Source organism: Apodemus sylvaticus, chromosome 6 (assembly GCF_947179515.1).
Source record: "Apodemus sylvaticus chromosome 6, mApoSyl1.1, whole genome shotgun sequence".
Taxonomy (NCBI): domain Eukaryota; kingdom Metazoa; phylum Chordata; class Mammalia; order Rodentia; family Muridae; genus Apodemus; species Apodemus sylvaticus.
The window spans coordinates 17,273,422-17,300,862 of NC_067477.1; the positions used below are offsets into that span (position 1 = coordinate 17,273,422).

The 27,441-nt window shown below is 45.4% G+C and overlaps 1 protein-coding gene across 1 annotated transcript in view; it reads left to right on the top strand.

Annotated features, from left to right (window-relative positions):
• Atg2b (autophagy related 2B) overlaps positions 1–26,034 on the top strand; it is a 71,866-nt gene extending 45,832 nt beyond the window's left edge. Inside the window, exons 29-42 of the mRNA XM_052185136.1 lie at positions 1,159–1,300; positions 3,042–3,244; positions 5,054–5,280; positions 6,685–6,793; positions 7,404–7,598; positions 8,310–8,411; positions 13,303–13,381; positions 13,951–14,155; positions 16,479–16,548; positions 17,274–17,356; positions 17,861–17,982; positions 18,381–18,535; positions 19,262–19,411; positions 22,471–26,034. Of these exons, the coding sequence (XP_052041096.1) occupies positions 1,159–1,300; positions 3,042–3,244; positions 5,054–5,280; positions 6,685–6,793; positions 7,404–7,598; positions 8,310–8,411; positions 13,303–13,381; positions 13,951–14,155; positions 16,479–16,548; positions 17,274–17,356; positions 17,861–17,982; positions 18,381–18,535; positions 19,262–19,411; positions 22,471–22,701 (2,073 nt within the window). The 3' untranslated portion in view covers positions 22,702–26,034. The remainder of the gene's footprint in view (positions 1–1,158; positions 1,301–3,041; positions 3,245–5,053; positions 5,281–6,684; positions 6,794–7,403; positions 7,599–8,309; positions 8,412–13,302; positions 13,382–13,950; positions 14,156–16,478; positions 16,549–17,273; positions 17,357–17,860; positions 17,983–18,380; positions 18,536–19,261; positions 19,412–22,470) is intronic.
• Positions 26,035–27,441: the final 1,407 nt, after the last annotated feature.

Consider the following 27,441-nt stretch of genomic DNA (forward strand, 5'->3'; position numbering starts at 1 on the left):
TATAAAAGATACTTTGAGCTTGTATCTTTCCATTTCAAAGCCATACTCACATTTGGGGAGCACTGGCTGGGTTTAATGGATCTAGTTACCAGCCAGTGTGAAGTGCTGGGGAGGATTCCCTCCTGGTTATATCCCACTGTGCTCAGGCATCTAGGGAAGGAGGTCCTGACCTACAGGGCTGCAGGAGGATGACTGGATGACACTTTCTCAGGATCCCGGGCTGCACAGCAGGGTTTTAAGCACCCATTCCCTCCCCCTGCAGGGCACTGGGTCTCTGTTGTTTCCTGAGTTGTGTTTATGTTTATTTGGATTTGTTGGTAGCCATGGGGGTGGTAATGATTACACTAAAAGCTCACTGCTGAGCAGACTGTAGACCGCGAGCGTGGACTGCTCCTGCTGTCTGCAGTGGTGTGCTCACAGCAGCTCTTCTGCCCACTGCTCTACTCCCCTGTGTGGACTCAGTGGCTTGTCTGTCTCCTGAAAAGAATATTCTCAGATGGTATCGTAGTTAGGGTTTCATTGCTGTGAAGAGACACCATGACCACAACAACTCTACAAAGGAAAATGTTTAACTGTGGCTGCCTTGCAGTTTCAGAGGTTCAGTCCATTATCATCATGGCAGGAAGCATGGCACTGTGCAGGCAGACATGGTGCTGGAGAAGGAGCTGAGAGTGCCACACCTTTTTTTTTCCTAATTTATTTTTATTTATTGTTCATTGGTGTTTGCTTGCTCATGCTATCTGTGTGAAGGTGTCAGATCCTCTGGAACTGGAGTTACAGACAGGTGTGAGCTGCCATGTGGGTGCTGGGAATTGAACCCGGATTTTGTAGACAGTCATGGCTCCTAACTGCTCAACCATTTCTTCAGCCCTGAGTTCTACATCTTATTTGAAGGCAGCAAAAGGAGACCAAATGGCACATCCACGGCAATAGTGCCATACCTCCCAATAGTGCCATTCTCTATGGGCCAAGCATTCAAACACAGGAGTCTATAGGGCCATAGCTATGCAAACCACCACAGATAGGTTTTGTTTTGAGAAGTGTCGTACTTGGTTTTCCAGGCTGGCCTTCCATATCTGGATCCCTTTGGTCTGCCCATGTGCCACAGCCCAGAGTGCTGGTGGTTTCACCTACTCTTAACCACGATTTTGGTTGTAGGTAGATTCCAGTGCTCGGTCATCTTCACATGGTCCAGTGCTTCCTGAAGCGGATCAGCAGATTTTACGGGACCTGATGAGTGACGCCATGGAGGAGGTTGATCTGCAGCAGGCCTCTGCCCCTGTCGAACCACAGGCTAATGGTGAGAAGGGAAGGCCTTTCCTGGGAGCGCTGCTAGGGTAGCAGATGTCATGTTGTTTGTGTTCTCATAACATTGTTAGTAAGGAACTTAGTAAAGACTCATCTGCATCTGCGGATATGCACTAGGAATCAGCTCATGTCTACCTGGAAGAACCAGCCGTCATGGATAGGCACCACTATGGAGTGACTGAGAAATAACACAAAACCGTCTCCGGAGTCTAGTGAAACAGGCTAACTGGCTATGAAGAGGGTGCAGCCCGGCAGGCAAGCCATAGCTCTGTCTACTAGAATACAGAGGGAGGTGTGTTCGATCTGTACATACCTATCTCAGTGAAGCTGGATAAGCACGGAGGGACCAGATTAGTGAAGAGCCTTGGAAGCCACACGAAGCACGGATGCATCTTAAAGGGTTTTCTCTGTTCCTCTGATACGATGAACATAGTTATTTCTATGTTTTGTTTTGAGATAGGGTCTCTTTATATATATATCCTGGGTGTCCTGGAACTTACTATGTGGACCAGGCTGACCTGGAGCTCAGAGACCCTCCTGCCTCTACTTCCTGAGTGCTAGGATTAAAGGCGTGCACTACAGCGCCTGGTGGGGAACCTTGTTAATTCTAAATTCTGTAAACCTTAATTTCAAAATAATAGTTGATGGAACTGGGAATGGTGGTACTTGCTTATGAACCCAGTGCACGGGAGGTAGAGGTAGTGTCAGGAACTCGTGGCTATATATAGTGAGTGTAAGGTCAGCCTGTGCTGAACACATCTTGAGAAGATCCGTGGCATTATAAAATAGTTTGCAATAAGCATTCACTGAATTTAGGGTAGATTAAAACTAAGGCTATGAGCTAAGCTTCCAGCTTCCTATGCATTTTATAGCAGTTGTGGCCAGTAGGAAGGGACCCTGCTTGCACATCATAGATAAGTTTTCACTAAGCAGTGGATAGTGAGGGAACTGGCGGCAGGGCTGTTGGCAATGTTCAGTGCTTGCCTGGGAGTCTCAAGGCCAAAGCACTGACTTTGCCATTTTTGTGTTCTTCCTGCCATGTCAGTATTTGGTTTGAATGAGTAGAGAGAATGGATAACTCTACTAAGTAGTATAAAATGTTCTAATGCAGATTTTTGCTATACATGGTATCTTCTGTGAATTTCATTTTCAAAGCTACATGGGAACAAGTGTCCAGCATGGGTTTCTGGAGCCCAGGCATCAGCTCGGCCTTCCCTACACACAGTCCTGTAGTTTTGGGTGAGGGTCTGTTACTTGTATTCTTTTTTTTTTTCCTCCCTTTGCAATTTTACCCAAGGAATTTCCAAGATGAGCTCTATGGACACTTTTCAGTTTCTTCTATCTACCAGACAGAATGCTGGCCAAGTCCAAACGCCAATTAATTGGAGTCAGCCATAGCTGAATGCTTGAGTTTCTCTTGCATGGAATAGCTGGGAAGGAATTGTCATTCATTTTCTTAGTAGAGAACTTGAACTTGATTACCAGTCACTGGTTTGTGCTTTTGAGGTATTTCTGCATTTTGCTGAAGTGTTTTGGGGGAGTTAGTTCAGCCCTCCCTAACGAAGCCCCAGCTTCCCAGAGCTGTGTGGTAAGAAGTAGAGCAGGTTTGTTGTTATAAGAAGTATGTGAGGTCGGTCACATAGATGAGAGCACTCAGCATACTGCGTCTGCCCATGCTTAACAGGCCTTCATCGGTGTCTCAGAGAGGGCTGGATGTTTGTCTTGCCGTCTAGGTGTCCTGGATGAAAAGTCTCACACTCCGGAGCCGTGCTGCTCAGACCTCTTCCTGTTCCCAGATGAGAGTGGGAATGTGTCCCAGGAGTCCAGCCCTGCCTATCCGTCACTCACTCACCACTTGATCAGTGACACGGTAACAGGTGCCACCACTGAAAACGATGACTTCTGTATTCTTTTTGCACCAAAAGCAGCCGTCCAGGTAATAAACCGACAACCCAGTTACAAATTAAGTGACCCAAGGGCATTTGCAGATCTTTTGAATCTGTAACTCTTCACATTTCAACATTACTTTGTCATGAACCACCCCTGCCCGGTATGGGGGGCCCTGGGATGAGGGTTCTCGAAGTCCAGGTGGGTAAGGATTCAGCGATGACAAACAGAAAAAAACACAGAGGCAGTTTGAATCTGAGTATATTTTGCAGCTCTCAAGCAGGGGATTTTATACATTAAACCAAACATGACACATCTCTTAGAAACCATATCCAGCAAAACAATTGTGAATACCAGCAAGAATCACTTGGCACAGTAAAATACAAAAATCATCTAAGCATTACAACCGTGAACTACATGTTCAGTGAATCACAGACAAAATAGGTAACGTCATCATCATCAAAAATATAACAATTCTAAAAGACTATATTCAATAGGGCGATCATTCAAGGCTAGTAGCATATTCCCAAGAACAGGTTAATAAATCGTTACGGTCAGTGCTCTTAACCGTTGAGCTAACTTTCCAGCCCCTATGATTAATTATTGCTTAACATCTAATACCTGATTTTTTTATAAATCTTCAAAGCATAAATTTAAACTATTTCAATTCTTTCTAATTAAGGCTTTCTTTACCATATACCAAAATCCACTTCCAGTGACACATGTGCAGCCATATGAAATTTTATTGTTGGGAAAGTTTTTTTCATAATTTTGTAAACGATTTGAAAAGTAAAGCGTTGGTTTCCCTAGAGATAAGGTCATGTTAGTGTCCCATCTCAAGGGGTGGTTTCGTACCCATTATTCTTGCTTAAGATCATGGTCTAGGTTACCAGGAACATGTAGGTAAGAAAAGGAGTGAAAGAGAACAAAACAGAAAAATTGCCCTGAGAACTAGGGCTCATTTGTTTTCTCCGGCCAAGAGTTCCACGACAGGCTCCAGGAGACCTCCTTCTTTTGAAGTCTAATGCCTCAGTCTGTGGAACTTGTCACACAGATTCTACTGGAGTCGGTGTGGCATTACTTCATAATTGTAATCTACATTAGTGCTGTGGGAATGGGTGTTACACTTGCACAGTTTCCTGCACAATTAGCGAAGTGCAGTTGCTGTGTATCTGGGCAATGTAATTAAATGACAGGAAGTGGGCTACAGAATGGCTAGTGTAAACTCTGCATGAATCGAAATGCCTGTGAAGATTGGTTGAGATGAACGCACACACAGAGCAGCCTAGTAGCACCTTCACAGGTGACGGTGCTCCATAACAGGTTCTGAGCACTCTCTGATAAACTAAAATGAACAGAGCAACTCAGGGTGAGCCTGTAATTGGAAACATGGTAATTTAATTAATATGTTGAAATTTGTCAGGTTTTGAATTAGAATGCAGTATGACTGTAAACAGTAATAATAGAAACACACACACACAATCTGTGTACTTTTATTATCAAATACTAAGATCCAGATTACAAACTTTAGAAATTATTCATAAGGTGATTTTTATGTTAAGATAATAAAGTACAATATGTTATATGATGATTACTATCAGAAACTATTCCCATGTGGGTGTAGTGGTCCGTGCCTGTAATCCCAGGCCTTGGGAGGCAGGAGAATCGTTACACATCTGATTGGTTCAAGGCACCAATCAGAGCTACAGTATGAGAGCCCATGTTAGAGAAAAGAAATAATTACCCCATTTGAGATACCGAAATAATGAAAAAAATGTAGCCTCGGGGAAGCCCGTTGGTCTGTGAGGCATGTCAGTTACTGATGTGTGGAGAGTGTACAACTGTTGGTGTGTTTCAGGAGAAGGAAGAAGAGCCAGTGATAAGGATCATGGTTGACGACGCCATTGTGATAAGAGATGACTATTTCAGTCTGCCCATCGCGAGGACGGACAGCAGCAGAGCACCGCTCCACTTCCCCATCCCTGCCATCCGATATGTTGTCAAGGAGCTCTCTCTGGTGTGGCATCTTTATGGAGGCAAGGACTTTGCAACAGCTCCTCCAACGTCTCCAGCTAAGAGTTACATGTAAGTTCACTTGATGGATCAGTATACCTGTCTGTAGAAAAACACATGAAATTTATCATTTATTTCTTAAGATTCATGTATTTATATGTGTATGAGTGTTTTACCAGGATGTATGTCTGTGCAATGACCACAGAGGCCAGAAGAGGGTGTTGGAGTTACAGACAGTTGTGAGTAGCCTTGTGGTTGCTGGGGCTTGAACTCGAGTCCTTTGGAAGAAAGTCAGTGCTCTTAACCACTGAGCCACTGCTCCAGCTCTGGAATTTCTCTTAAGGATGAATCAATTTGAATTCAAATACATTAAATGTCATATCTAAAATTGGCTGTGAAATTATTTGTACTTCTCAGCTATTCACTAAAATGCTGACTTGGACTTGGATTTTCACTCAGCAAGCATTTTTAGGTTCATCATGTATATTCCAGAGGGAGGGAGAGTTGTGTGACTGAATGGTGTCCAGAGAAGGATGCGAGTGAGTGAGGAGGCTGAGCTCATGTTGCCCTGAGCCCTGGCAGCCAACAGTAGGCAGCAGAGCCAAGGGTTTTTCTTTTATAAACTGTTTTTCTTACTACTTTATGTGTGTGAGTGTTTGTCTGTCAGTGTCTGCACCACATGCATGCTTGCTTCTCTTGGTCAGAAGAGGGAGGGAGTTGGGTCCTCTGAAACTGGAGCTGTGGCTGGGTCAGCTACCTTGTGGGTCTGGGAACCAAGCCTACCTTCTCAGCAAGATCAGCCGGTGCTCTCCATCCCCAGAACTGTTTGCTAAGGAAAGCAGCCTCTGTCATATGAGGAGAGAACAGATGGAAAATGCTGGCATATGTGTGTCTGGGTAGGTGTGCCTAGGCCTGGCATAGGAGCTTCCTGGGTAGAACCGCTTGGCACAGTGGTTGAGATCCCTTTCTCCTTCCTGGTTAATCTGAGTGCCTCTTTCTGTCCGGACAGTCCTTTTCTGTTGTTGACTTGGGTTTGTGAAGCTTCATTCCTAGTGTGTCACTGTCCAGCATCATGATTTGGTTTTGCTCTAAGTCTGAATATTTAGCAAACAGGTGCCTACTCTATTGGTGGTAATAAAATTGCATTTTCAACATATCCAAAGTATAAATGGCACATCTCCTCAGTGCCACTGGTGTTTGAGCCTAAGCATTGCACGTGGTGAGGACGTGCTGTGTACACAAGCTCACTCCGCTCGGGCAGATGTTGGTGTTCCTGTCTCCAGCCTCAAGAGTAGCTGGGATTACAGGCCTATACCACTAGTTCTGGCTAAGTAATATGGTTTGATTTATAGTTCCATTTGTGGAACATTCTAGTAGTTCTCTAATGCTTTCTCTTTGTATTAATTTTCTGGTGCCATTTATTAAATTGAATATTTTTTAACAAAGGTTTTTTTCTTTTTCTTTCCCCATTTTTAGTAGTCCCCATAGCTCACCTTCTCAAACACCTACAAGGCATGGACGTCACACAGTCTATGGGGGCAAAGGAAGAAACCATGACTTTTTAATGGAAATACAATTAAGCAAGGTGAGATGGTGTTTTGAAATGGAAGAATCACTTCAGTAGCCATGTTAGTGGGTGATCTCTTGTTATGCCCACGCATGTGCCCTTCAGTCCCTGCCCTGCAGAGTAGAAAAGTATAAGGACCTTGTAGAACTCTCACTCACCTCTTTTTCTTTGATGCTTTGAAAAGCCTGGCATGTTTGTGTTTTTTGAGGCCACCCCTGGAGCAGGGGTTCCTGTCCTCCCTTGGTGGCCTCTGTAAGATAGAGGTTTCTGAGCTCTGACCAGCATTTGCCTCTCTTGTTGAATCACTTGAAGAAGCTCTGCTCTACTGAATTGTCTAACTGGGGAGCCCTGCCTTTGGATTGCTTTGTGGAAAGTTCCCTGTGAACATGGGAAGGCCATAGGAACTGAGCACTGATGGTGTTCACACTGATTTAACACCTACTTGACAAGAGGCTCACGGCTTAACTTCAGGTCGAGGGATTCTGTCCCCTCTTCTGACCTCTGTCCGCACTGCAGGTACATGATGCATAGACAAACTCAGCCACAAAATACAAATAATAAAATCTCATAAAAATGGAGAAAGTTAAATTGAGGTGAAAGTCAGGCTTACTGTTGTCTTGTGTGTTAGGTGAGGTTCCAGCATGAAGTGTACCCTCCGTGCAAGCCGGAATGTGAGGCCAGCCTCTTCGAGTACCCAGTCTCCAGGCAGGTGTTCATCGTCCAGGACCTTGAAATTCGAGATCGGCTGGCAACATCCCAGATGAATAAGTTTTTATACCTGTATTGCAGCAAAGACATGCCTCGAAAAGCGCATTCCAACATGGTAAGAAGCCCTGAAGCCCCGCTATCTTGTTAGTTTTGGAAAAACTCTTTTATTTTTGTCTAAATGCAAGAGAATTGGAATGGCGATAATTATCAGAAGTGGGGAAAAATGGGCTTTCTCTTCTTAATTTGAAAATTCCTGTTAAATGTACTGTTTCAAGCTGCATTTAAGAGTTAACTGTGCAAACTATGTCCCTAACTATCTTTGCCAGTGTCTCACACCTCAAGTAAGGAACAATGTGAGAATGGTTAGGGTTGCTGCCGGCCGGCCAGCTGGCCTGGCCCTTCCTCACACTGAGATTTTAAATTGTAGTGAGGAGGGTTGGCTGGCTCTGAGTTTCGGTGGCCTTACAGAGGTTGGCTCTGGAAGCTGGCCAGGTGCCCTGGCCTTGAGGTCTCAGCAAGTGCCTTTGAGCCTGCATTTGTAGAATTTTCATTTGCTCTTGTCCCCTGGAAAGAGTCATAGAAGATTTTCTTGAGGTTTGGACAGGCTTTTAAGGAAGGGAGTATAAATATAAGCCTTTTCCTCCTCTTGCTAATTTCTTCTTTGACAGGTTCTCACTGTCTAGCCCAGGCTTGCCTCAAACTCAAGATTTTACATTTTTTTTTCTTAGATGGGAATGTGATTATTTACTATTGATTGATTGATTGATTGATTGATTGAGAACAAGGTCATTATGTCACTGGGGAAATGTGCCTCTCTTTCTTGTAGCTGACAATTAAAGCATTGCACGTACGTCCAGAGTCTGGCAGGTCACCACAGGAATGCTGCTTGAGAGTGTCCCTTATGCCACTTCGCCTCAATATTGACCAGGTTTGTGCAGTGGGCAGGTTGATGCATTCGTGAGAGTGAGGAGTGACTGTTCCCGCTGGCTGTTTGTGTGAGGAGTGGCTGTTGGTTCCTGTTGAACTTTGTGAAAGTCACATAGCTCAAGAAGATTTCTGGAAAACTGTAGGGCAGAGTCATTTGTGAAGTTTGAACTCAGGCCTTTGGTGAATAAAGGCTGTCTGTGTACTTGAGGATTCTTCTCACGCGGACACCTAACTCATCTCTACAGGGATCTTAGAGACTTAGGACTTCCGGATAGGTTCAATGTTAGAAGGGATTGTGTTATACTTTTTGCAAGAGAAGTATAACATTTCTGTCCTAGCCAAAATGACAAATAGTAAATGATTAGTAAAGAGGCCTTAAGTAGATTTGTGGAGGGTTATAAAGCAAGTCCTTTCTCATGTTCAGGCAAGCTTTCTATCAAATATCTCTGGGCTTCGCTTTAATGAACGAGGCAGTAATACATGAGCATTAAATGGGATGATGTGTGGGAACATTCAGCTCACTGCCTGGCATTGTGTGTTGTTTATAGATCAGGAACATGAACTTAGATGAGTATTAGCTAAAGCAAGCAACAGCTGTACAATATACATGTAATTCTAAAACAGCAACATCTCTCATCTTTTGTTGCTTTGGGTTCAGGTTGGCATATTTGTGGTTAGCATTATTTATTTGCCTAAATAATACTGATTTGATATTGTCATTTAAATAAAATTTGGATGTGTTGCAAGCAAGTAACAGGCACCTCAGACATCAAGTGAAGTGCTCATATTGTTAAGAGCAGGCCAGTGTGGGAGGGTGTGCTGTGGGTATAAGAGCACGTTGCTAGTGCTTGCAAGGCTCTGAGCTCATCATGCTTAAGATTTGTGTGTTACAAGAATATATTCAATATGCACACGCACACGTGCGCATGTGTGTGTGTGTCTGTGTTTGCACACACACATGTGCAGGTGCCTACAGAAGCTAGAAGAGGACTTCAGATTCCTCATACCTCTAGCTGTAGCTGTTCCTGTACCTGTAGATGTAGCTGTAGGTGCCTGTGAGTTGCACAGTGTGGAGCTGGGATCTGAACATGGGTTCTTGGCAAGAACAGCTAGTGCTCTTACCCAATTAGCCATCCTTCCAGCCCATTGCTATCCATATTTTAGTTTATTCATATGATGGCTTCCTAGAAATATAATGAAATATTTATGAAGATGTTGATCTGTAGATATTCCTACCAAGAGAAGACTAAGCCAGAGTCTTTATTGACATGGCCTTACCAATCTTAGCAAGCTCAGTTTTCTGCAATATTGACTACAATCCTTTCTGCAGAGCTATAAAGCATAATTACTATAAGGGAGAAGTATTAATCTTAGAGACATCAGAGAAGAAAACAAACTGGTCACACTGAGGAAGAATGAGAAATGTCCCCTGAGACTGTGAAGTGCCACAGTCCTGCCACAGCTGTATGAGCCCTCTTCCTTGCTTACATGGTGAATTGTCACACCATAATTGTGTAGGAGACCACACAACTGTGTTTTCACTTCTCAGGAAAACAATTTGAAGGGTGGTAATCTTGGCCCAGCATTTTCCATACCAATACAGTGCTTTCTCCTGGTTTTAAAAAGCTGCCTTGCTTTTGCAGTGAAGTGCTTGTGTGTCCAAAGAACACTAGACCTGTAGCTAGGCAGTGAGCGACAAGCAGTGTAGGAATAGGTCCTGTGTGTGGTGTTGAGGACCGTGGAGGTTGTATAACTAGGCAGTGCAGAGGTAGGATGTCAGAAACAGGACTGGGAATCCGTGTGAGGAGGACAGAGTGAGTGCAGAGATCTCTCAGGACTGCCTCCTCATCCCTGCTCTGTCTCCAAAGACCTCTCTGTGGTGGGGAAGCTAACAGGGCAGGTGCACTTTGTCTGCTGGGTAGAGGCCATGCTTGTGCTCACCTCAGGCTGGGGGAACACATGGAGCAATGCTTGGACATTTTTTTTTAATATTGACTCTGATTCCTTCTGCAGAGCTATAAAGCTTAATACTGTAAGGGAAAAATGATCTTAGAGAAAATTGAGGGAACTAGAAACTGTGGTCACATGGTATCATCCTCTGTCTCAGAGTAAGCATAACACGAATTCATTAACTCTTTAATCCTCACTGTACTGTTAATGTGCTCTGTCACAGAACCTCAGGCTAGGCATAAGTGTTTCACAGTCAGTTTTTTTTTTTTAATTTATTTATTTATTATATGTAAGTACACTGTAGCTGTCTCCAGATACTCCAGAAGAGGGCTTCAGATCTTATTACAGATGGTTGTGAGCCACCATGTGGTTGCTGGGATTTGAACTCAGGATCTTTGGGAGAGCAGGAGGTGCTCTTAACCACTGAGCCATCTCTCCAGACCCATCACAGTCAAAGTTTAACATTGAATATAGAACGTAAGTCTTAAATGTTTACGTGCTGAGGCATCCTTATATAACAAAGTGTACAGATCTTGAGTGCAGTGGAGCTCCACATATTTGCACAGCGGAGTAACTTCTCTATCAGCTAAAATACCACATCTTCTCTTCCCTGTGTAGTCAGGCTTCCCCATCTCGAAATAGCCATTCATCTTTCCATCACCTCATCTTCCTGGGCTGTGGGCTGTGTGAGAAGAAGGAAGTATGTTTCCTTCTTCCGCTAGACTCTGTCTGTCATCTGTCACAGGTTGGCCCTTAGGGTGTCCTCTACATGGGCCCTGGCTTACCCATTTGCCTGCTGGTGTGTACTTATTTTTAGTGCTCATAAATAAGGCCATTGTGAAATTTGTTTATAAGTGTCTATAGACATATTTTACATTTCTTTTGTTTAACTTTTGTTAAACATGTATATGTACTTGTAGTCTATATATGTACATCTACATACCTACAATACATAAAAGCAGATGTTCTCCGTCAGACAGCTACTGCAAGCAGCTACTTAACTTTCCCCCAGCAGCAGTAAAAGTTCTGGTTGCTTCTCGTCCTGGCCTAACTTGGTTCTGACCTCTTTTAAATTTTCTATGTTGTATGTAGTGTTTGTGTGTCTTCATCGGAGGTCCCTGGCTGGCCCACACTGTGTAGTCTTTCACATGCTTATGGTCATTGCTGTGTCCTCTTTTGTGAGGTATCTGTGACTTGCTGCTCCTTTAGTGGGACATAAATAATAAAGAGCATCGTGAAAAGCCAGGCTCTCCCGTGTGCTTTTAGTCTTTCTTTTTTCTTCAAGAACAAGTCTATACCTAATACTTTCCTTTTTTGAAGTCATTTACAACATTCAACTCTCACCATCTAGTGGTAGTTAAATAACAGCATTTTATACTGTTAGTTAACACATAATGCTGAGTATAATGCATACATGTAATACGCATGTACAGGGTAAATAGGATGAACTTGTACCTAGCATGACATAATAGTGAACACTCTGGGAACACGCTCCTTGCCTCGGAACCAGGATGTTCCATATTGGTGGACCTATCTCAGACCTCTGGGTACCATATTACCTATAATATTGTTATTGGTGTCATTTAAATATAATGTAAATGGAACAACAAGTAACTAGATTCTTGGAAATTGTGAGTCAGACTTTCTTGGTGTGTATCAGCATTGTGACCCTGTAACTCTCAGTCATACTGTATCCGGTGCACTGTGAATTGTTTTTTATAAAGTTAGAGGTTTTGATGGAGGGAAGGACAGGGAGGAGTGTGTTCAGGCTTTCGGTTTTATGGGTTGTTTTGTTTTTATTAGTTTTTGAGACAGGGTTTCTCTGTGTAGCTTTGAAACTCACTCTGAATACCAGGCTGGCCTCCAGCTCACAGAGATCTGCCTGCCGCTGCCTCCCGAGCACTGGGATTAAAGGTGTGCGCCATCACTACATGACTGGTCTGGAACTCAGATCCACCTGCTCTGCCTTCCCAGTGCCAGGATTAAATGTGAACACCACCCCTCTGGCTCCTTTGTGTGGGTTAGGGCCTGCACTTGACAGCTGACTAAGCAGTCTTCCAGTTTGTGAGCCACTGGAGGACTGTGGACCCAGAGCTGGACACTTTGCCTTTCATATATGATTTCAAAGAAGACTGCATCAAGGGGGTGAGGTAGTTTGTGTTTGTGTTTCTTATTTTCTTAAAGGACAGTCTTGCTATAATATCCCTTGGCTGACTTAGAATTTGCTATGTAGCTGACGCTGTTCTGGAGCTCTTGTCAGTCCCCCTGCCTCTGCTTCCTGAGTGTGGGAAGTGAAAGCATATGCCATGTGACCAGCTTTAAATTCCCATTTTGGATCTCTTGTTCAGTGAAGAAACTGTCTTAAGGTAATACAGTGGTGGTCAACGAAGAAGTAGGTCTCAGGGAGCTCAGTGTCACAAGGTGAGCGCTTGCCCAGGGTGTGCACTGCTCTTCGCAGTGACGCCAGCTGCCACTGCTTGTGCCCAGAGCCATAGAAGGGCACTTGGAGCCTTTTATAATTCCCTTTTACACATTTATGTTATGTTTTGCTTCTGTTCTTGTTTCGAGACAGAACCTGAGTAGCTTTGCTTATTTTGGAACCTAGTGATACAGAGCAGGTGGCTTCCGTATGGACCAGAGCCTCTGAGTGCTGGGGCTAAAGGCGGATACGTCTACTACCATCCCCTGCCCAGGCCTAGCTGTTTGGTTTTTAGTTTCTCTATTTTGCAATGTATGTATTGTAAATGTTTTCATAGTTGTAAAAAATAAAGGGATGAAGTAGGTGTGTGTGTGTGTGTGTGTAGAACAAGAATGAGTGTGGCAGAGCCAGAGTGGTAGAAATGCCACCACAGGTGCAGTGACTGCTGTGTGAGGTGAATGATAGGGACAGAGACCTCAGATGCTGTCCTGTCACTTAAAGCAGTGACTTGTCTCCATTTCAGGATGCTTTGTTCTTCCTCAAGGATTTCTTCACAAGTCTTTCTACAGAAGTGGAGCTTCTACTGACTCCAGACCCAGAAGGTACTTAAGACACACAGTCTGAGGGCTCTGCCCTAAGTAGGAGGTTCTGACTTAGGACAGGGTCACTTCCTCAGAATGCCATTGTAATGTCACCCAGAAGTGAATCTAGTACCTGAAGCCCCGTAGTACTCACTCAGCTGCTCGCTCGCCGTTGTGGAGTGACTAGTGACTGAAGAGCCGTGGCCACGCAGCTCCACCAGAGGACAAGGCTGCACACCACTAGGAGAAGCTCTAAGCTGATATCCAAGCACAGTTTTTGTGGAATGTACACACTTCTCTCCCTTATGAGGTTAACTTATTGCTAAATCTGGACCGGCTGTCCGTACACGATTTTAATTGCTGTGCAGTTTTCGAGAATGTCCTTGCATTGCTCTTTCTCATTTGTAACGTGCATTCTACACTCGGGTGAGTCAGTATACATGCTAGTGTAACAGTAACAGCCTAAGGGCAGAGCAGGTGCCCTGTGACAGGCTTCTCCTCAGTGAAGTGTAGTGTGCAGCCTCACCAGCGGTTACTGCTATGGTGCTCAAAGTAGCAGAGCTGACTTCCAGAGCCCCTTGTGTTTTCAGTTACAAAGTCTCCTGGAGCTGATGTCACCTGCAGTTTGCCAAGGCATTTGAGTACCTCAAAGGAGCCAAATCTAGTTGTTTCTTTTCCTGGGCCAAAACAACCTTCCCCAAACCATAGTGCCAATTCAGTGGAGGGCAGCAATGGACTGGAGGGGGACTTCTCAGCTGACGAGACTCCATTTAGTGACCAGCCAGTGTTCTTTAGGTAAGTGCATTTATTTTGCTAAGAAATGAAGACTCTTGGAGTTTTAAGGATGGCTCTGGAGTGCACGTGTGTGGGTGGGCTGGCAAGCATGAGGTGACATCATTCTTTCGCGTTGATGTATAAACTCGGCTGCAGTGGTGTAGCTGGTGCCACTTAGTGACCCCGAATTTGGTGGGAGCTCCTCTGCTCCTGCTGCCTCCTTCAGGTCTCTGTGAGTGTTTGTGCCCTCATAAACATGGTGTACCTTCCTTTTGCCTCTCCACCTGCTGGCTGCTCTGTTCCCTGGTGCTGAGTCCTCAGTCTGCTTGTCTCAGTCCCTGCCAGGTCTTCCTCCTGAGGCAGGTGAGCGAGCACTCTGGGAAGCCCAGGCCCCCACACTGCTGCTGTGTGGCCAGCTGGGCTTCTCTGCACTCCTCCCCTTCCTTTCCTCTTTCCCTAGCCCTTGTTGGTCAAGGCTACAGTCTTGGCATTTATGGAAAGAGGAGGATCAAAGAGAAACTCACCCCCCCAGTTGTCTGTACCCCTCTTTCATTCCAAGACCTCCAATATATCTGTCTTCCCTTCTGTGTTGTGAGAAAAGACCTTGGGAGTGGCCCAAGTGGGCATAGTTAGAAGATGTTTTAAAGATGCCATATAGTGGTGTTAGATGTAGAAATGATGGTGGGTTGACACTTTTCCTGCAGAATGTTCCCTATGTTATTGTCCTACAGTGATTCTTCCATTTTTAGGAAAATTTGTATCATAGTGACAACTTCAGGTCTTATATTATAGTAATCACATATAAATTGCCAGTTTGTAATCATAATCTTGAAAGCAAGAAATTTGACACTTTGTATAGAGACAGGTCTCACCGTGTGGCCCAGGCTAGCCTCAAACCCTAGATCTTTTTCCTTACTCAAGTAGCTGGGGATGCAGACGTGCCATTCTCCATAATCTAACTGCAGTAAGACAGACCTGGGTAGCTTTGCCTGTTTACTTAGGCAAATGTTGATTTTTTTATTTTTTGCTAACTTATTTGAAATATAGGAAACACCTTATAGATTTCATTTCTGTTCTGGAGGGTCGGGAACCCCTGAGGTGGTAATGAGTGGTAGCATCTCAGTTACTCTACAGATAGAAGTTAATGTCCAGAGAGTTAGGCTGGCCTGTGGAGTAGGTAACTGCTGAGTTAAAGGTCCTGATCATCACCCACCTGCTCGCTGACTTTCCTGTGATGCCATGGGAATCTTCCTTCTCCCTCTGCATGTGGCTGTTACTGAATACATCTGTGACCAGCGCTCTGTCTGTTAACACGTCCTATACCGTGGGGAGGAGAGGAGTGGGAAGGGCTAAGGCAGTAGTGGTGGGGGGGCTTCTCTGAGGTGGTTTGCTGTGTAACTAAGAACATTTACTCTTAGTCTGTTGGGCAAAATCATATTTCAGGTTCTGAGCCCTCCGTTTGCAGTCGGCTTTTGGAAGGCAGCTCATTGTATTAGCTGTATACTGATAGCTCACTGGCTGTTTGCTATCAGTCTATAGTTTTAATTTTACTTCCAGCATTTCCAGTGTTGGTGTATTGGCATATACCCACAAGCATTAATTTCAAAAATTCTCACTAAAATTTGCCAGTGTATGTCATTTTTACACTGATGAGGAGAAGGCTCCGAGAGCTGACTGTGCACTTATATCCCATGTGGTAGTGGGAGCAGGGGCCAGGCCTTACTGCTCACACTGAACAGGGGCAGTCATCTTGCCTTTTCTGACTTCTTTTTGTTTAAGTCTGAAGGTCAATTTTATCATTTTGTCCTCTGTATGAGAATATAAACATGGGACTGGAAAGATGGCTCAGCAGTTAAAAGTGCTGACTGCTCTTACGAAGGTCCTGAGTTCAAATCCCAGCAACTACATGGTGGCTCACAACCATCTGTAATGGGATCTGATACTCTTTTTTGGTGTGTCTGAAGACAGCTATAGTGTACCCATATAAATAAAATAAATAAATTTTTTTTAAAAAAAGAATATATGAACATATTATCCTAAGATTAAACATTTAATAAACCAAGGAAAGTTTTTGGTGACAATATTTAAATACATTTAAATGCAATATAGAACATTTAAATAAATATTTAATAAACTAAGAAAAGGATTTTGTTACAACAGTTAAAACCAATAAAGAAAATTTATCTGTTTAGACATGATTTTAAGACAAGGGGGAACTAAAAGGCATCCTTTTTTAAGAGCTTACGATGTGCTTTTAATTTGTGTCATGTTTTTGTTTTTCTTTTTAATTAGCTCTAATTTGATGGTCAGTAATCTGAATGTAAATAACTCCTTTGTTCCCCAGAGAATTCAGGTTCACGGCAGAAGTCCCCATTCGGCTTGACTACCACGGCAAGCACGTGTCCATGGACCAGGTGTGCATACTGTGACTGTGTAGTGCAAGCTAGCTTTAAAGTTACATTGTTCACTGTAGAGGGGGCCAGTGCAGGAGGCAAGGAGCACTTATGTCTAGGACAGAATAAGAGCCAAGTCCTCCACTGTAGGGCCTGGGGATTAAATTCAGGTCCTCAGGCTTGGTGCCAGGTACCTCTCCCTCTTTCCCCTCTCCCTTCTTCTCCCCCTCCCCCACCACTTAGCGATTCAGTTAAAAAAAATCAGATGAACTTAGTGTCATCATAGTTTATAAATGTGCACGTGTATTTTGAAATGAAGTACAATACCATTACTTGCTTTTAAAGTAAATACTAAGTACTGTGAGTGAAATTTCATACATGTTGATCATTAACTGACATAATGGTTTATACCATATACAGTACATTTTTTGCTGTAACTATTTTAAGTGTTTATCTTCATTAAAGAATGTTGCTTAGGGCTAGAGAGATGGCTCAGTGGTTAAGAGCACTGACTGCTCTTCCAGAGGTTCTGAGTTCAATTCTCAGCAGCCACATGGTAGCTCACAACCATCTGTAATGGGATCTGACTCCCTCTTCTGGTGTGTCTGAGGAGAGTGACAGTGTACTCATTTACATAAAATAAATCTTTAAAAAAAAAGAAAGAATGTTGCTTCAACTTTAATGGTTGTGTAAATGCTGAGTCTCTCCTTGGTTCGTGGACTGATTGGCCATTCTCCCTCTTTCAGGGTACATTGGCTGGGATTTTGATTGGCCTGGCCCAGTTGAACTGTTCAGAGTTAAAGCTGAAGAGGCTTTTCTATCGGCATGGGTGAGTAGACAGAGCTGCTGAGGCACGACAGTGAGGGCACTGAAGGGAGGAGTGGAAGTGACTGGAAAAGAGCAGTGTCCCTTGAGAGTGTCTGCAGTTCAGGATAGCTTACGATAACTTACTGAAGTTTAAATTAGCTCATTCAGAATGCAGGTCCACAGATTTGGTTGTGATGGCTCGGGCTAGCCTGTGCTGAGCCATGGACGATGGAGAGTTAAGCACAGTGGAAAGCAGCCATACATGAGCATCCTTCCGAGTTTTATTGGTAGCTCTCTCTCTGCCGGGTCTCTGTTCTCCACAGTACCCAATGCTTTGCTGACTGACTCACACAAAGATTTAGATTGGGAAACTGGCAGCTGATTTATATTTCTCTGATGTAGAAACTCTTAGCCATTTTTGGAGCATTTGTATGTAGTACTTGTATTATGTCGTTTCTAAACAGGGCAAGTCCTGACTTACGATGTACCTTTATCTCTTCTTTGCACTGACAGTCATTTGCTCTAGTTTGCTAGGTATTGACAAATTGTTCTCATATGCAATCACGGAATGGCTCAGTGACATTAAGAAGAACCAGCTACCAGGAATCCTGGGAGGTGTTGGCCCTATGCATTCACTAGTTCAATTAGGTGGGTTGCCATGAGAGTCGATGTGAAGAGCATTTTCTGTGAAGCCTGCATGCTTACTAACATGCACATAAAACTTTGCCTCTAGTTTCATGGTCAGAACCTCCATCAGGGTTAGACTCTGTGTGTGTGTGTGTGTGTGTGTGTGTGTGTAATTTTCATAATGGTCTTATATTGCAATGAAAATATTCTGGATATACTGGGTTAGAAATATTAAAATAGAGCCTCAAATATTTTTTTAATTTTTTCGAAATGGCTATTAGAGCATGTTGGATCACACATACGGCTCAACCTGTATTTCTGTTGGGAAGCCTGGCTCTGGGGACCTCAGTGAGAAGGAGATGAGGAGCCACAGGTTAGACTTGTTGACCTACACTGCTCATTGTGGTGTCTGTGTCTAGTACAAGGCCTGAAGGACTTGGTGTGGTTGCCCATTGAGCAGTACCGGAAGGACGGCCGCATCGTCAGAGGCTTCCAGAGAGGCGCTGCTTCCTTCGGTACCTCGACTGCAATGGCTGCCCTAGAACTCACAAACAGAATGGTCCAAACCATACAGGTACTATTTCCTGGCCTGCTTCATCTGGACAAATGGGTGCCCTGGATAGCAGCGGGGCTACTTTTCAAACAGTACCATGTGTGAGGATGTGTGAAATGTTGAGAGTAGACATCATTGGTAGTGACTTAGTATCATACTTAGTTTAGTTTTGTTTTTCGAGACAAGTCTTGCTATATAGCCTAGACTATCCTCATACTTTTGTTCTTTAGTCTCCCAGGTACTGAGGTATACACAGGTGTGCACCACCATGCCTTGCTTGGTGCTTGGTAGTTACTTAGATATCTAGTACTGAGCACTTAGGTAACAAAGTTGTAGGATACATGCTAAGTCTTTATGCATAGTTTAATAGCCACTGAATTATGAGGGGATTTATTTCACTGAGCCAAGTAAAAGGGTCAGAGCTAAGTTTAAGAACATGTAATGGGGCAAGCAGAGTGTTGGAAGTTGCTGTATGGAGTATTAAGCATTGCAGGGTAACATGGGCATTCTGGGTAATAAGAGGGAGGGGCTGAGTACGTCATCCCAGTCCAGACAGCCGTTTCCAACTTACTGTTCCTGTTCACAATAGGGAAGTCTGAAGCTCTTGTTCCTAGTGTTGAAGCAGAGGCGCCGTCTCTCTCTGTGGGGCTCTCTTTACTCCTGCAGGAGACCCCCTCCTTCCACACTTGGGGCCAAGCTCCCACGCTGTCTCCTAATCCATTTTTTCTTTCTGACAAATTGACCCAGGCAGCTGCAGAGACCGCGTATGACATGGTGTCTCCGAGTACCCTTTCCATTGAGCCCAAGAAGGCAAAGAGATTTCCTCATCACCGGTTAGCCCACCAGCCAGTAGACCTGAGGGAAGGTGTGGCCAAGGCCTACAGTGTTGTAAAAGAGGTATGTGAGACTTCAGCTGACAAGTCAGGACTGGCTTGCATACTCTTCTATTGTCTTAGTTAGGTGGTGAAATCCCGTGGCCAAAAGCAACTCGGGAGGTTTCGGAAGGCTTTAGTGTAGCTTACAGCTCTACGTTGTAGTCCATCAGTGAGGGAAGTCAACAGAACTCAAACCTGGCAGGAGCCTGGAGGCAGGAACTGAAGCAGAGGCCACAAAGGAACACTTCTTACGAGCTTGCTCCTCACAGCTGGCTCAGCCTGCCTCTTTATATAGCAAGGATCGCCTGCCCAGTGGTGACACTATCACATCAGCCACTTAAAATGTTCCATAGGCTTGCCAACAGGCCAGTCTGGTGGGGGACATCTTCTCAGTTGATGCTCTCGTCCCAAATCACTGTAACCCATATAAGATTGACATAAAACTCAGCCAGCACACCTGGCTCCCGGGTTTTGGAGGAATTCATGGGAGTGGAATGTAAGAGCTGCTAGAGCGGCCTGCCACTCTGTGAGAATAGGAGAAAGCAGGGGACTGAATGGAGGCTGCGTGCGGTGGTGTGGGGGGAGGCTGCAAACAGCCAGTTCTCACTGCTGGGTTCAGTGCTTACTCGAGCTTACCTCAGGTTTACTTAGGTAGTGCTACTCTTCAGGGATGACCCAGACCTGCCCCCGTTCCCAGACCTTCACTGTTGTGAAGGTCACAGCTTTTCTGGAAGGGTTTGTACAGTTAGATTATGCAAGTATTCCTAAGCAGAGCACAAGAGTTTACATACATGTGTGTCCTATAACCCATCTTTCAAGGTCCATCTACAGACATATAATGCTATTTACACAGCCTCACAGTGTTTGTTATAGGAAAAGATCACTCATCTTTCCTAATGGTGGGCATTCAGTTTCCGTTTTGTTCCCTATGTGACGCTGTGGGGAATGTCTTCTAGCTGTGTCTGAGTTCACATATGCAAGAAGTCCCCTAGGGTAAAATTGTTGAACAATAATATGGGAACCTCTACCTTAGTGTTTTATATTTTGTCTTAGGGTTTATATCCCACACAAACATCATGACCAAGAAGCAAGTTGGGGAGGAAAGGGTTTATTCAGCTTATATTTCCACATTGCTGTTCATCACCAAAGGAAGTCAGGACTGGAACTCAAGCAGGTCAGGAAGCAGGAGCTGATGCAGAGGCCATGGAGGGATGTTCCTTACTGGCTTGCTTTCCTTACTGGCTTGCTTCCCCTGGCTTGCTCAGCCTGCTTTCTTATAGAACCCAAGACCTCCAGCCCAGGGATGGCACCACCCGCAAGGGGCCCTCCCCCCTTGATCACTAATTGAGAAAATGCCTTACAGCTGGATTTCATGGAGGCACTTCCCCAATTGAAGCTCCTTTCTCTGTGATAACTCCAGCCTGTGTCAAGTTGACACACACATTTATTTACTTTCTTTTCTGTTCACTTTGTGGGGTCACACACCTCAGTGCTGTGTGGAGTCAGGTGGCTCAGGTCCAGGGCTTGGCAGCAGAGCACTTCGCTGCTGTCCTCCAGCTCGGTGTCTGGTGAGGGAGGCCTAGTGCTCCGTGGTGCCTAGCACTTGCATCCTTCCTTTTGCTGTCTTATTGCTGTAACACAGAGAAGCCAGTGTCGTTCTATGTAGGATTCCATCTCCGGTTCATTAGGTGTGTTTCTCACCATAATTTGCCAACAATCAGAAGGTACAGCAGTCCTCGCAGCACAGAAGTAGCCTTTGGTTCCCAGAGAGTTGGGTCTGAAGTTCTTTCTCTATTTCCATCTCTTAATCCCAGTGCCAAGGTTACAGACAGACACTTGACACCACCTTTTATGTGTATGTTGGGATCCATATTCCGGTCCTGATGCTTGTGTGGCCTTGATAAAGGGACTTAAGACAGGAAGCATTTGTTTTAGCTCACAGTTCAGGGCACAGTGTGCCATGTGGGGAAGTCAGGGCAGTGGGAGCGTGGAGCAGCTGGGATCGCTTCCACAGTCAGAACAGTGCGCTGCTGCTCGTTCCTACACAGCTGGCTTTCCACTCTGGACAGTTGAAGATTCCCTGCCATAGTTGCAGTGGGTCTTCCTTCACCAATTCAGGTGATAAGGATAATTCCCAGGGAGGCCCTCTCTAATCCTGACAGTCCTTCCGTGAGCCTCCCTTCCAGGTGATTCCTGACCCTGTCAACTTGACAGTTGAAATGAGCCATTACCTGAGACAACTCTCCGGCTCCTTGATCGTTTTGAACACACACACACACACACACACACACACACACACACACACACACCCCTGTTTAGTCCTGTTGGACCTGTGTCTGTCCCGGTCCTGGGTTAGGACCTCAGACTGTCTCTTCTGCACTCATCACTGAAGCTGTCACAGTGGACCCACACTTGAGTCTCACAGCTTCAGTGACACAGTAAATGACACAGATCCAGAACTGTAAAGTTGGACCACTGTCACTGCTGGCCTATGTGCGCTCAACCTAAAGCGTGGCAGTTGTGACGAAGGTGGGATGCGGCTGGAGCTGTGAGTGGACCCACCTACTGCATGGTCTCCGAATTTACTCTGTAAGCCAATAAAGTGTTCCATTTGGCTTCTTATCTTAAGTGAATGTTCTTTGGTTCTTTTCTAACACATGGTCAGTGATTGCAGACAGAGTACTGTGTTCCCAGGGCTTCCTGGTGCTGCATCAGAAAGTCCTCACTATGGTCCTCTATCAAGAGGTCCTATTTGCAGAATTGTATTTAGCTAGAGGAAGTACCTGAGGCAGAAGTTGCTTTAGGTCAGGATGTATTTCTGTGGGCTTCCTCACTTGAACTAATTCAGCTCCATTGTCCACACACTAGAATCACAGAGGAAGGCTAAGTCATGGTCAGTGCCACTTTCCTGAGCAGTTGGAATCATCTGAGCAGCTGGGTGAGGGTGGCAGGCTATCTTGCTTGTTTCTGTGTTGATCTAGGAGGAGACTTGTTGGTTAACTGTACTTAAAGTGTGTAGTGCGGGCACCTTAGCTTCTGACCAGAGCTTTCTTCCTTTTTTCTGCCTTCTCACCTCTGCAGGGAATCACAGACACAGCTCAGACCATCTATGAAACGGCGGCTCGAGAGCACGAGAGCAGAGGGGTCACCGGTGCTGTGGGTGAAGTCCTGCGGCAGATCCCACCGGCAGTGGTCAAACCCCTAATTGTTGCCACCGAAGCAACATCCAATGTGTTAGGTGGCATGAGAAACCAAATTAGACCAGATGTTCGGCAGGACGAATCACAGAAATGGCGCCACGGGGAGGACTGACCTTGCAATGTGACTGCACACAGTGTGTGTGACTGCACACAGTGTGTGGGGCCGAGGGGCAGGCGTCCCAGTGGCAGCTTCATAGAAAACTAGCTTAATTTATGTGCTCATCTCAGGAACAAAAGCAGTTCGTAGTAAAACAATTCATTGTCAAACAACACGCAGCCAAAAACTTGTGACATTTTAGGGCCTGGCACTTGCCTGCGGGAGTGGCTGGTGGCTGGTATCACAGTCACTAGAGATTTGCTGCCATGTTTAATGCTTGCTTTCATTACAGTGACTGGTTGTTCTTGTCACTGACAAGCTCATTGGGAATGTGTCTGTGGACAGCGTGGAGTCCATAAAGAAAGGGGAGCACTCCTCATAGTTCTGGGAGTTGATTCTTCAGCTGACAGTGACAAGTCACAGGGAGAGCAAAGCAGCTAGGGCTCTGGTGACAGGTGGAGGACAGCTTCGCCTCCCCTCAGGGCTGCCGCTCCAGTCGCCTGGAGAAAGTGAGTGTCACAGACGACATGTGCTGTGCTGCACTTTATCTTCCGTGTGTGTGCGTGTCTGTGTGGTGTCTGTGTGTGTCTGTGTGTGCACACATCTGTAATATGACGCAAGGTGTGCTGCTGTGTTGTGTCATTTACAAGGTTATGTAAATACCATGTGAAGTAAAGATGTCTCGGAGTTTTTGGTAAAGGAAGGTAACCCTAGTGTAAGTCTCTGTATCCTAAATGCAAGTGAGACTGTGAGCGCTGAGGCGGACTGCAGCCCATGCACTGCCTGTGTGTCCATTAAGTACATAGTGCAAACCGTTAGTGTCAAGGGTATTGGAAGTGGGCTTCATTCTTAGAAACGTAAATAAAAATACTCCAAGTATGTTCTAGCCGACTAATTCAAAGTACCATTTTTACTTGGTTAATAATGTACATTTTGATAACCTGTTGGGAATGAATAAAGTATTTTTATTTAAAGGTAAGATTGTGGTATACGTCCATGAACATTTGTTTCTCTTAAAGCATATTTGTTGATGCAGTGCTCTGACCCAAGGACATGTGGAGATACCTCGGACGGGAGCTGACGTTGTCTCTGTAACTCATTAGGAGGAGTAACTGTGTGTGACCTGTGCCTAGGGAGTAGCCCAACAAAGCGACCTGGGACTGTTGCATTCCCTGCTATGTGGAGCTGCAGGCTCTCCCTCTTGGTTTCTAAGTGTTGGTGCCTCTCGGGATGCTGGACACCACAGCGGCATTCGGTTTGTGCATGAGAAAGGAAGTCAGTTTCACCCTCTGAGAACTCGGAACAAGGAGCCAGGCCAACCTCGACTACAGCCAAAAACCCCAACCTCTAGAGCTGGTAAAAACAATCAAACAGTCTTATAAATATTTGCATACGTTTGATTTCCTCGTGTTGCCTGGAAACTTCAAAAGCTATCTTGGAGCGCTACTGGTGGGCCTCGTGGAACTGCTGGCTCTTTTGTCCTTGTTAGGTGGGGCCCGTGTCCTTTAAGGCCCTGAGCAGGCCGCAGGGAGCAGTGGCATTTGTTGCCATGGCTGACTAGCCTGTATCTGCCCCCTAATGGAGCAGGCAATGTGTGTCAGCTGTCGCATCTGGCCAGGCTTTCCCTGTCCCTCTCTCCTCCGTGGTTACAGTTAAGGTCAGTGTCCATGGAATTAATAATGTCCCTTTGCCTTGTCCAGACAGTTCTTCCAGCTAGTTAAGAAGCCATTGTAGCTGGGCGGTGGTGACACACACCTTTAATCCCAGCACTCGGGAGGCAGAGGCAAATGCTTCTAAGTTATACATCTGCTGTTTTTTCTTTTAAAAGGTGTCTGCTCAGACTTTGGTGTTGTGATTTCATATAGTGTGTTGGGTTGCCTCGTCTGCAGTCACCAAGCAAATGGCTTCACTTGGCCAAGACACCTCATCTCACTCAGCCCCAGGAACCCCCCTGTAAAGGAAGAGGTTTCTTGGGACAAGGCTTGTGGGAATTTCTGGGCAATTAGGTCACAGTGACATGTACACAAAATGTGCCCAGACTTGCCATGTTGGACTGGTGGGCACCGACACATGGACCCTGGCTGTGCCACCCCATTGCAGCTGTGGGCTGCTCCAGGTCTCTACTCTCAGAATGACACCTTCAAGGTCCGCCACCTTGCTGCATGGTTGAATCCACCTATTGCTGTTGAGGTCCATACAGAGCCCTCCCCACAGAAGTCAGGGAGGCTGCCCTATTCATGATCACTCCAATGTTCCGGCCCGGACTATCACCGATGGCAAAAGAGACCACATCGATGTGAATGCCAAATGGGACTGACTTAGAACCTCTACTTTCTTCCTGTCTGTTCTCAGACCCTTTTATTCTGAGCAGGCATACATAGACAGACATCATAGCAGTAGACTTCCATTTTAATGGAATATTCCTCTGTCCCAGCCTGCTTCATCTCTTGCCTGTATTGAATACAGTCCCTCAGATCCCAGGGTTCTGGGGATAATGGGAAGTGGTCCTTCCCTTCCCTTCAAATAAAGTCGCTTGAAAGGACTGAGTGAAGACAGGGTGGTACTCTCTCTGCAGCTGGACAGACCACTTGGTATCAAAGTAATCAAATGCTATGTTTGCACTTAGACTAAAAAGATTATTTGTATAGTGTAGAGAAGTGTATTGAAAATGAAGCTTTTTTTTTTTTCTAAATCAGGAAATGTTATTTGACTTTACAGCAAAGTCCAGTCACTATTCTTGTAAGAACACTAGTATGTAACTTGCTAGCCCTTCTGTGGACATTTTGAGGGTGGTGCTGGGCACACTTACCTTTGAGAAATTCCATGTGCACAGTCGACAGTCAGCCTGCATGGCTCAGACATGGTCTCCGTTTGAAACAGAAAAAGCATCCTCACAACTGCCATGAAACCCTTCTTTGTGGGAAACTGTGGGCTCTTACTCAGCATTTCACACTTTGAATCACACCACTTCTGTGGAGGCAGGGCTCTGAGGCCGATATCAGCCTTCTCTGACCAACACGGGTTGGGCAGGTCATTCACTTCAGTCAACATCAGAGCTGCCGTTGCTGCAGTTCAGGTGTGCATCTTGTCAGCTGTCCCTCCCGCCACCCGGCACGCTGTCATAGTTTTCAGGCTCCCACTTGAGGTTTTCTGCTAGTCCTAGCCTGTCTCACCACACAGTTGTTCTCTCTGCTGAGTCTCCCGACTTTCGTAAGTGTGGCAACACCAGATGTAAATAAGAATACTCCTCTGTACAATTATTTTTGTGAAACATTTAACTTGTTAGTGTAACTGTATAAAATATGCCGTTAAGAATATTTGTGAAAAAATTAAAATATTTCCTCTTCATTTTTGCTTTAAACTTAAGCATTGTCTGTTGCTAGAGCCATTTCCTGAGCATGCTTGAACCGCTTTTTTGGGGTGGGGAGATTCACAAGGATACTTCATCTTGGCACCTCCGGTCTGATGTTTATGCCACCGGACTATATAAAGTGTCACTCCCGCCTTGTGGCATTGCTGATGATTTTATTCATTATCCCTTCCATAAGGACTTTGGGCAGGCACATTTTGTAGCTTTGGGCTGAGGGATATACATAAGTGTTTGGTAAGTCTGTGTGCAGGAGCATGCAAGACAGTTGAAAAGACACACCTAAACGGAGTCTTGCAGAGGGACGGCACTCTAACCGGCACATTGGCAGTCGGTACAAGCGGCAAGTCAGGCATCTCACAGGACACTCGAAGGGGGCCTGTGTGAGAGGCACAGGTCAGCAGGCTTTCCAGTGTGCTCTCTGCCTAGGAGCCTGTTTGCCAGCAGAGACAGGCCCAGAGACATTGCTTCATGGGATCCACACACCTCTTGCTTTCTTCAACTGCTGTGTGTGTGTCTGTGTGTGTAAATGCATATGCAATGGTGAGTTGCATTGTTTACAGGAGCATAGGTAAGGGTTTGTCGCTCCCTCCATCCCATCAACCATTAACTGTCAATAGCTCCTCAGAGAAAGATGGGGCCTGTCTTAGTCAGGGTTTCTATTCCTGCACAAACACCATGACCAAGAAGCAAGTTGGGGAGGAAAGGGTTTATTGAGCTTACACTTCCACACTGCTGTTCATCACCAAAGGAGATCAGGACTGGAACTCAAGCAGGTCAGGAAGCAGGAGCTGATGCAGAGGCCATGGGGGGGAGGGGGAGAATGTTCCTTACTGGCTTGCTTCCCCTGGCTTGCTCAGCTTGCTCTCTTATAGAACCCAGGACTATCAGCCCAGAGATGACACCACTCACAACAAGCCCTCCCCCCTTGATCACTAATTGAGAAGATACCCCTCAGCTGGATCTCATGGAGGCATCTCCTCAACTGAAGCTCCATTCTCTGTGATAACTCCAGCCTGTGTCAAGTTGACACAAAGTCAGCCTGTACAGGGCCTCCCCTCTGCCATGACAAGGTGTCGCCGGGCCAATCATGGGCAGATCTTGGTGCAGTTAGTGCTAGCTGCTGGGAATTTAGGACTGTAAAGGCTAGGTCCTGCCCAGAAATCAGCTTTGCACACTCCCACTCCCTCCCACTCTTAGGCTCTTTCAGCCTTCCTGGTTGATCTTCCCTGAGCATCAGAGGGGTGATCTCGTGGGTGCACATCCAGCAGTCGTCTTTCATGAGTGCGTGGACTAGTTATGACACCTGCCAAAAGACGTGCTCTGGGCAAGCTGGCAGCAGCCATCTGTGTGCCTTTCCTGACTCCAACTCCGACTCCACCTCCACC